General features: G+C 43.3%; 1 protein-coding gene across 7 annotated transcripts in view; it reads right to left on the minus strand.

Moving 5' to 3' along the window:
- Arhgef33 (Rho guanine nucleotide exchange factor 33) overlaps window positions 1-8,410 on the minus strand; it is a 63,797-nt gene extending 55,387 nt beyond the window's left edge. For all 7 annotated transcript variants that reach the window (XM_031356830.1, XM_031356825.1, XM_031356824.1 and 4 more), the window contains exons 1-3: window positions 8,367-8,410; window positions 7,841-7,950; window positions 5,765-5,814 (exon numbers count right to left, since the gene is read on the minus strand). In XM_031356830.1, coding sequence (XP_031212690.1) covers window positions 5,765-5,814; window positions 7,841-7,865 — 75 coding nt within the window. In that variant the 5' untranslated portion in view covers window positions 7,866-7,950; window positions 8,367-8,410. The remainder of the gene's footprint in view (window positions 1-5,764; window positions 5,815-7,840; window positions 7,951-8,366) is intronic.
- Between the last annotated feature and the right edge of the window lie 2,409 nt (window positions 8,411-10,819).

The following is a 10,819-nucleotide window of genomic DNA, read 5'->3' on the forward strand; positions in this document are numbered from 1 at the left end:
AAAAAAAAAAAAAAAAGAAACCAGAGAGAGTCAAGTTCTTCCTAATTACTGCTCTTGATTTCCACTCCTCAGTTTTCTTTCTTTCTCGGCTTCTAACTCTTCACAAGATGATGCTAGTAGACATCTTTCTCTTTTTTTCATCAAACATCTCTTGAGCCTCAAACTAAATGTTCATGAATTCCGACTTGTGCTTTACAAAGCCTTCCCATTTCTCTCCAACATATCACCAAGGTTGGGAGCTACCATGAGGCCGACTCAAGGGGCTGTGCTGTATCTTAGGAACTTTGTGAACTCATCAATGTCAAGATTTGAGAAACTTCTACAAGTTATGCAAAATTCCTAAAATCCCTGATGCTATATGAGCAAGATCCCAAATGTCTTAGGATTCCAAAGATACCAAAGGAATTGGTTTGCTTTTTACTTTTAACCCAAACTGCAGAGGAAACCTGTTTTGTTTTGGTTTTTTGTTTTGTTTTGTTTTCTATCAACCTTCCAGTTTTAGGTCTCTGTATTGATCCTCAAAGATGCTGTGTTTAACTAGGCATTGTGACACAGGCCTTTAATCCCAGCACTCAAGGCAGAGGCAGGCAAATCTCTGAGTTTGAGGCCAGCCTGGTTTACAAAGTGAATTCCAGGACAACCAGGACTACACAGAAAAACCCTGTGCTGTGTCTAAAGCACAAACTAGGGAATGAGTATTTTAATTCTGAGAGGAAATGTCTTAATCCACTCTTCTGTTGTTCCTATAGAAGCTATCCTAAGAGTCCTTCTCACAGGGCCTGCTGAAGGGGAGGTGAATCTGCTGTGTAGAAACTTTTGTTACTGACCCCTAAAGACACGCTGACCTGGAAGAGCCTCTGCTCTGCTATTGAGACTTCCCTAAATGGCAGAAAGCACTGAGGTCTAAGAAGGTTGTAGAGATCCCAGCCAACCTCCAATGGCCTTTTTGACAATGAAACCTAGTACTCATATAAGACTAGTTCCCATAGTTTGAGATATGAGCTTATATTGTATCTCAGGTTAAGCTAAAACTCTAGGTAGCTCAGATTGGTCTTACACTTGCTTCAAACCTCCTGTCTTTGTCTCCTAAGTAACAGACATAAGCCATCACAGGATAACACCATGAACCCAGCCTGTAGTTATTCAATAGAGGTCTCTTGAACACATAGCTTACTACTTTAAACTACCTTTGAGACAAGTCAAGAAGACAGGAAATTATAGGGATGAGGAAAGGAGGGACCCCCTCACTGTAGAGTCTGTCTGAAGTCTATGGACAACTGAGAAGCAAAATTTCCAGCCATCATTACCATTGCTGGCTGCTGTGAAGGTTGTTGACACAGAGGTAACACTTACAACAATAAATGAGGCTCAGGCCTGGATGTGTACGATCTTGGGTGGAGCCTCGCTCCTCTCGATATTGTCTGGGAATCTCACAAACAAAACTATTAGCTTTCTTTTGAAACAGTGTGGTATGCACACATATGTTTGAGTGTATGGGTACAGGAACATCTTGCCATGGTACATGTCAGAGGACACACCTGGGCACCAGGCTCGTTTTCTATTTTCTATGAGGCAGACTTTCCTGTTGCTCCCCCTAGATAATCCATCTAGGGGTCTGGGCTATAGGAGATTCTCCTACCCACTCCTCCCAACTCCCCAAAGGAGCACTGCAATTATAGGTATGAGCGATGCCTGGCTTTGGCATGGTTTCTGAGGTTCTAAATGCAGGTTGCCATTAGAACAGGTGCATCCCACTGAGCAATCTCCTCCGCCTCTGTGCTCTGGAGTTCTTCCTTCTTAATTGCCATCCTGTTGGGTGGACCTTGGGAAATACCCTGTGATCTCATTTGAATTCTTCGACAACTCTCTGAAGACAATAACTTCAGAAGTCACCAAATCCTGTATGAAAGCATTGTAAAGACAGCAGAGAGTAGCTCTCTGAGAAGCCCACACCCATACTTTGAGGTTCACCATACTTTCTTCCTGAGCACGCCTCTCTTAACCCTTGTATTTAAAAATGGTATCACCATCTCTTTCAATGACCTCCAACTCTGCCTCACACTGTTTTTTCCTGAAACTCTTTTTTTTAAAGATATATTTATTATCTATTTATTATAAGTACACTGTAGCTGTCTTCAGACACACCGGTACAGGGCATCAGATCTCATTACGGGTGGTTGTGAGCTAGCATGTGGTTGCTGGGATTTGAACTCACAGGATCTTTGGAAGAGCAATCGGTGCTCTTACCCGCTGAGCTGAGCCATCTCACCAGCCCCCTTCCTGAAATTCTTTTCCACGGTGCAGCCAAGGACCTAGTTTTGCCTGAAGAGGTCTCTGAAAACTGTGTGAGTGAGATGGCTGGAATTGTGCCTCTGTCTCTTTGCCATGAATATTTTCATTACAAAGAAAAATAGGCAATGAAAAGTGAGAATTAACCTAACTCTCCTTCCTTCAACATGCCATTAAAACTCCATCTCCTTCTGTGTTATAGGACATGAACAAAGATGTCTGTAGAGCCGGCTTTAATCCCAGCACTTAGGAGGCAGAGGCAGGCAGATTTCTAAGTTTGAGGACAGCCTGGTCTACAGAGTTGGTTTCAGGATAGCCAGGGCTATGCAGAGAAACATTGTCTCGAAAAACCAAAAACAAACAAAAAACAAAACAAACAACAACAACAAAAGATGTCTGTAGGGCTAAAATCACATTGCAGAGACTCTGGTGGGTTTGTTTTTGTTTTGTTTTGCTCCTGCCCCTCATCTTTTGTTTCTCCTAGATTCTTGTTTAGGTACGGCTTTGGTTTTGAGACAGAGCCTCACTCTGCTGCTAGCACTTCTTAGATCTGTCTTGTTGAGACAGGGTCCATGTGATGCAGGCTGGCTTTGAACTTCTGATCTTCTTGCCCTTGCCTTCCCCAGCTTTCTGAGTGCTGTGCCACTAGCCACCACATCCAGCTTAGCCTTTTTCATACTGAACCTTTTAAGAAACACTTTGGAGTTGGTTCTGATTAGAGCAAACAGTGAAGATCTTTCTTTTTCCCAACACTATCTCCCACCAGCTGGAATGACTGCATCAGACCTCTTTGCTTCCAGACCATCTCTCCTGTGTTCAAGTACTAGTTAATGTCTATGCATAAGCTGTGGTTTATGTTGACAGCACCAAGAACAAAGCACTAAATCCTTGCCTTTTTGTTTATATTCTAGATTGGGAAACAGGAAAACAGATTTTCTCTTGAGACAGGGTCTCACTATGCAACCCTGGCTAGTCTAACTCACGCTGCTTACCAGGCTGGCCTCAAACTTACAAAGATCTACTGCCTTTGTTTGGGGTTGAAGGCTTGCACAACTATGTCCTGTCCTGGAAATATTTTTTAAAATCAAGTTAATACAATAACATCTGCAGGAAATGGAATCTACCAAAAGATGGAACAATGTTCTCATTGTACTTCAGGGTTATTGCCCCTTCTAAAGTAGATCATCTTTTCTGACTGTTACCTGCTTTCTTTCCTCTTCCTTGACTCCTCCTTTGGTTAAAAGTTTCTTGGAATTAACAGACTTGGGAAGTGCTCTCTTAAAACAAAGATGGCGAGTGTCATCAGTGCAGACTTTCCCAGCTCCTACCCTCCAGTGTAAACTGATATATATGAATCTGTGGCGCAGTGAGAGAACAAGGGCACACCCCTCACCCACAGCTAAATTTAGTCAACATCAAGGGGGTGACCCACATATCTATAACAGAGTCCAAATCATACCTGACCTTCAAGAGGCACACACACTCAGCCAGAGGCCATAGGCAGGTCAGAGAACAGACAGAGGTGAGCACAGAGAGCATTTAGAAGCCTTGTACCCAAGAGGCAGCACATCAGCATTGAGGAGACCTACCACGTCCCTAGGCTGGCCACGCTATAGGAAGTAATCTTTCTTAATAGTCCATTGTCCCAATGATTGACTTGTCCTTGGGTACTCCATTCAAATCTTTTAGTCAATAGTAATTTATCTCTTCCCTACTGAACTATATCAGTGCCTTCACTGTAGCCTTTTCAAAAGCCTGCCTCACATGAACATCAATGTATTTTCAAGAGTTTCAGACATTCAAAAATCTAGGAAGCCCATTACATCTGTTTATTTTCCAGTTGGGCTAAGCAGCAGACTTTGCACATAATAGCTATTCAGCAAATAGGGATGAAATGTGCACAGGGCTGTTTCTTCTACCCCTTCCCACTGTTGACCTAAGAGCAGCACAGTTAACACTGCTTTACGCTCCTGTTGTTGGCTTGCTCTAGTTGGGCCCACAGAGCAGCAAACTCATGCAGGATGCTTCTGTTACATTGACTTTAGTAGCATTTAAATTCAACTATCTAAATAATATTTCCTCTGAGCTCTCTGCTTTCTTGCACTCTTGTCTTCTCGCTTGAAACAGCTTTAAAACCCAATACAAGGAACCTGGAGGATTGTTCAGTAGGTGGAGGTGCTTGCCTCTCAGAACTGACGACCTGCCGTCTATTTCACAGACTCACATGGTTGAAGGAGAGAACTGACTACCACACATACACACACACACACACACACACACACACATACACACACATATATATACACACATACACACACACACACATATACACACATACACACACATATACACACATACACACATATATATACACAGACGTGCACACAGATAAACATACACAGAGACACACACATATACACATACATACATGCATAGACACACAGACACACACAGACATACACTAATAAGTAAATAAAAATAAATAAATGTAAAAAAATTAAGAGCCTTTCCCCCAGGATCAGCTCTGTCATCTCTTTCTCATGTAGATTCCAGATAACCATGTTAAGTCTAGAAAGAAGCACAAACTGTCTTTACAAGACAACATATGGCAGAGTAAATATCCATAATTGTTAAGGACAGAACTTGACTTCAGTTTCTGGGTGGAAGATAGAAGTCAAATCAATTCTATTTGCACAGTTGGAGCCACCCACTAGAACTCTTGTGGCAAAAATACCTTGCAAAACTTTGTCTTTGTAAAGAACCTAATTATGCCATTGTTTAAAATTAACTTAATTTTTTTCCTGTCACCATTTGTAATGCTAACACTCTTTTAATTCTTACTTCTCCCTGAATGGGTGGGGAGGTAATTAAGAAAAGCAAAAAGTGTATTTAGCCAGGTGGTGGCGGCACATGCCTTTAATCCCGGCAACTCAAGAGGAGAGGCTGAAGGATCTCTGAGTTCCAGACTAGTTTACAGAGTGAGTTCCAGGACAACTAGAGCTACAAAGAAAGCCCCTGTCTCAAACAAACAATCAAACAAACAAACAGCATATTTCTAAAAATGTTTTTACACAAGGGCTCACTATGTAATCTAAGCCAGCCTTGGACTTAGAAAACTGGTGTCTCAGTTTCCCCGTGTAAGGGGTCATGGCGTGTGCCACACCACCCCTGGCTGAGAAAGGGTAGCTCTTCCTGCCAGAGCGCTCTAATGGCAATGCTGTTGCCCGTTGTGACCACAGTGACAGAGCCATAGGCAAGAAGAACAGAGCTGAGGTGGGGTATAGGCACTCTAATTTTACAAACAGAATAACTTTCCTCTGCCAGCTGGTTCTCCCAAAGGGCCTGTGCTCTGCCTGCCCCTTGGCCTTGTTAAAGCCAGGACACCTGGAGGCACCTAAGTGCTAAACATTGCTGTGTGTGAAGGACAGTCACCACTACTCACAGGGCAGGACTCACAACAACAAGATGTCTTTACCTGGTAAATCTGTGTGGAAGGGTTATTCACCGGCATGTGTTCATTCTCTCCTGTAGGGAGAAAGAGCTTTGTTCAATGAACAGGACTTGCTCTGCCTGGCTTCTCATTGGATACATACAGGAAATAAAGTAATACATAGGATCCTATAACTGTGCCTGATTGACAAGAACCAGATGATTCCAGCCAGTGATGCTCACATTTATCCCCCACTGGCCAAACTATACCTACATGACAAAATTATCAGAGTAGAAAATCCGTTCTTACCACAGAAGGGACATTTCTCTACCAAACTCAATGATATGGCAGTCATTAACTGGCTAGAGGGGATGCCCTAGGAGAACCTCCCTAGTATTCTTAGGGATGACTAAAGTTTACCTGAGCAGACATAACTGTTCTTTGCCAGGGTTATGGTTGGAATGAACAGTCAACTTTTCACCTAGGAGGCAAACCTCTGGGCACACTTGTGAGGGACCGTCTACCCTCTGGTCAGGGTTGGTCTCTGAGAATGTCCCTTAGGGATTGTCTTGGTTAATTCATGCGGAAAGGCGCATGTTAATTTGGGGCAGGGGCATTCTCTGAGCATCCTGGACTGTATAAAATGGAGAGGGGATGATAGTTGGAGAGGCGGCTCAGCAATTAGGAACCCTTACTGCTTTGGAAGAGGACCTGGGTTTGGTTCGTATTACTTGTAACCCGAGATCTGGGGGATACAACGCTCTCTTCTGACCTCCACAGGTACCAAGCATGCATGTGGTGCACAAACATATTTGCAGGCACATTTAAAAAAAATGTTTTTCAGAAAATGGAGAGGACAAGCACTAATGTGATGCTCTCTGCTCTTATATGTGACTGCAATGTGTTCTGTCAGGCACCTACTGCTGCAACTCCCTGCCATGAGGGACTGCCACCTGGATTTATGAGCAAATAAGACCCATCTCCCTCAAGTTGTACTTTATCATAGCAACAGGAAAGGGAAGCCAGCCAGGTAGATGCCTAGCTGTCATGTACTGATCTCAGGAAGAAACATAACCCATCCCTACTTCTCCCTCCTCTCTCTGATCATTGTCAAACTCCTGTGCTCTGCCCTCATCTCACAGCCACAATCAGATGAGGGACTCTTGTCCAATCAGGCAGGAGGGCTGATAGAAAGGAATTGCCAATGGGAGTTTCTAGAAGATTATAGGCAGGAAGAATGCCATCTCTAGAGTCACAGAGAACACAGGGAAACCTGAGGTTGGTGGAGCAGGCTGTAAAAATCATTTACAACTTAGAGAGAAAACCAGGTTGGCTTAGGAAGTCTCTTTCAGAACCACTCCAGTTGGCCATGAAGAGGAGCTGCTGATGCCGGGCATTACCTCAACCATTTTGCTGCTACCCCTGTGGCATCACATTGCACGGGGATCATATCGCACACAGCAAGCTGCTCTCATGAAACCCCTCACTGCAAGCCCTTGGCTGCATGAGTGTGCACACAGTTCTCCTTAGACATGCTGATAGAAAACCCCTTGGAGGAACTAGCCTCCATATGTTAACTTTATAACTAATACATAACCTCGGCCTAGAACCTGGACTTGGTAGAGGCTATAAAATCCCAATGGTTTGAGGTTACCAAAACTTTTCAGACAAGCTAGAGTAAGGATAATTTAGCCCATTTTATACTATGTCCAAACAAATGGCAAGAAGCAAGCCTGAGAAATACAGACCAAGACCTTAGGCCTAAATGTGACACTTTGTAGTTGTCATCTGACTGCTCTCTGACTGCTTTCTCCATCGGAAATGGCAAGAGTGACTGTTTCTGTCCAGTGAACAAGGAAAAGAGAGTCTGCTTGCTCTAGGACAGCCTAGAAGGTGCCCACTGTCTATTAGAGAATGCACCTTATTCCACATGGCCTGAGGCAGTCCTCAAGTCATCACTGAGGAAAAGAGGAGGACTCAAGCCATGTTACACCCGTGGCATTTTCTGTATCCCAGCAAGTCTATGTCCCCAAGGTGAGGATAGAAAAATGGCATTTGGCAGCACAGACTGACACCTGAATCTCCTGAATCCCAAGCTCCAGAGCAAGATGGGAATCTGACCTTGCTTTGTTTTGGGTTTTTCCATGGTGCCCGGTATTCCTCTCCTCCAGCTCACTCTTCAGCATTGCGTCATCCTCGTGCTGGGTCAGGCCACCTCCCCTTCCCCGCACCTGCCAATTGAAGAATGAAGGATACCTGGTAGTACTGTGAGGACACTAAACTGGTTTGCTGGATTAGCTTTGAAACACCAAACACAGCTAAAGGGTAAACAAGTTCAAAAGAATAAATTGCTAAACTGAGTAAGCCTTTAACTTGGAACAGTCAGGGACTGGAGAGATTGATGGCTCGGCAGTTAAGAGCACTGACTGCTCATCCAGAGGACCTGGATTCAATTCCCAGCTCTCAGATGGCAGCTCACAACTGTCCAGTTCCAGGAACTCTCCAACTCTCTAGTTCCAGGAATCTGACTCTCTTACAGACATACAATCAGGTAAAACACCAATGTACATAACATAAAAATAGATAACTTATTTTAAAAAGCAAAGTCAGATGTTTTACTTTATTATTATGAAGGAGGAGCACATACCATGACATGCACATGGAGGTCAGAGGACAACTTTGTGAAGTCAGGGTTCTCCTTTCACCTTTATGTGGGTGAGGCTCCTAAGGCAAGTAGCCAGTACTCTTACCAGCTGAACCATCTCAGTGGCCTGCAAATATCATTTTATAATTATGAGATTCACTGCTAAAAATATGGTAGCTTTTAATACGTGACATTCTCCTTTGGATCCAATCAAATGTCGTTTTTTTAAATGGTTTTATAAGCTGGTTGCTGTTTAGGAAATTTACTCGAAGAAAAAAAACCTGAGCAAGAAAGAAGGGCAATAAGCCTGTGTCTAGTCACCATTTTCAATTATGCACAGGAGAAGCTTAACAAATGCGGGCTGGCCAATGGGACCTCACAAAGCGAAGATGCAAGTTCAGAATGCAATCCAATACAAGTAGAGAATGCAAAGGCTGGGCCTCACTTAGCCATCCTGCATTTCTCCCTTTCAGTATTTTAACCCTTTCTTATGTTGGCTCAATTCTCTCATCTTATGAACCTCCCACGACAAAGGCTGACAGTGCCCAGGTCTCCTAGTCTCCCATACCTCAGGCTTGATGATTAATGCTTTTTTTTTTCTTTGTAGACAGCATCTCATGTATTCAGATTGGTCTCAAACACTGTGGAGCCAAGCATGACTTCAAGTTCCTGATTCTCCAGCCCCTACCTCCTGAATGCTGAATTACAGGCATTATATCTATATACCCAGGTTTTTGGTTGGTTGTATGTGTGTGTGTGTGTGTGTGTGTGTGTGTGTGTGTGTGTGTGCACATGTGTGTGTATGTGTGTGTGCATGTGTGCGTGTGTGTGCGTGTGTGTATTTGTGTGTATGTGTGTGCACATGTGTGTATGTGTGTGTACATGTGTGTGTGTGCATGTGTATGTGTGTTGTGCGTGTGTGTATCTGTGTGTATGTGTGTGCACATGTGTGTGTATGTGTGTGTGTGTGTGTGTGTGAGTGAGTGAGTGTGCTCAGGATTGTGCCCTGGGCTCTATGCACGCTAGGCAACCACTCTACTGACTGAGCTACAGCCTTACCCCCTCCATAAAAAATTTAAAAAACTATTATTAGGAGTAATTCTATTGCTATTTGTGAAAAAAAATCTTGAAATATGTAAAGCCAGATTGCTATGGATAATCTACTTCTGTGGATTTAGTTATCTAACCTGTAACTAATTGGATACAGGCAAGCAAAAACTCATGTCCTAAAATGAAAATGTGTGTATTTCAGAGCTATGGTGCCAGAAAACTCACAGATACAAATTTGTATGGCCACTGATTTCAATAGATAGATAGATAGATAGATAGATAGATAGATAGATAGATAGATAGTGTTTGATCAATAGAAGTTATAAATCTTGTTCTATTTAGTTAATTACAAAAGCAAAAGTAACTATACATACATGCATACAACACAACACAACACACAAATAACCAACCACACATAGAGCTGGAGAAGGTGAAGACAAGAGTGGCTGGAGCTGCAGCCCTGAGAGTCCAGTGGCTGGAAAGGGCAAGCTGTGGCCTAGCACCCCTCAGGAGCAAGACAGCCTTCCACAGGACCTGCTGCCAGAAGAACAGGCCCTGGCTGCCAAGTATAATGTATTAGCTGTATGCAGATGATGGCACGGGGCACAGTGACTACTGAAGTTCTCTGGTGGCTCCTAGCATGAGAAGGATCCATGTATAAATGTAACCAACCAGACCAGAGGTTGAACTAAGGTGACTGGGTGCCCGGAGACCTAGACACGCATATCAGGAATTGTGTGGACACATCCCCTACACCTGTTTCATAGAATATCATTTGTAAACAGCTCTTCCGGTTCTTGGTATCATGACTTCCATGTTCTGGGTGGGGCAGACTTCCCCTCCAACTAGCCTGTGGCTAGTGCCTTTATAATATTCTATACTTGGAAAGGGACAGCAATCCTACCAAAGAACCTGAGCCGGTCATTCTCTACAAGATCTGAGGAGGCTTCACGGGCTTTTTGTGCCCACTAACTAGGACTCACTCCCTCATTCCTAGAGATTTAACCGTAATAAAAGTCAGTGCTGTGGTTAAAAAATAGCAAAACTGGAAATTACAGTAGGAACACATAGAATGCCTCTATTTATAAATAGCGATCATCATTTTTGCTCATATTGTCCATAGATAACGTAGGATTTTTTTTTTTTAGCTACCATTTACTCTTGCTTTGTAACAAAGCATTTTATCTCATTTCAGTATTGGGTTGCTATTATTTACACCCTATTTTTACTACGCTCATTCCCTCTCTCTTCCCTACTGACATTGATCTCTGCTGCTCTTTCATGGCTTTCTCTGTCTTCATGTGATCACATCCAAACATATCTATAGTATATCTGTGTGTGCGTGTGTGCGTGTGTGTTTGTGTGTGTGTGCGTGTGCGTGTGTGTGTGTGTGTGTGTGCGTGTGT

Source organism: Mastomys coucha, unplaced genomic scaffold (assembly GCF_008632895.1).
Source record: "Mastomys coucha isolate ucsf_1 unplaced genomic scaffold, UCSF_Mcou_1 pScaffold6, whole genome shotgun sequence".
NCBI lineage: Eukaryota > Metazoa > Chordata > Mammalia > Rodentia > Muridae > Mastomys > Mastomys coucha.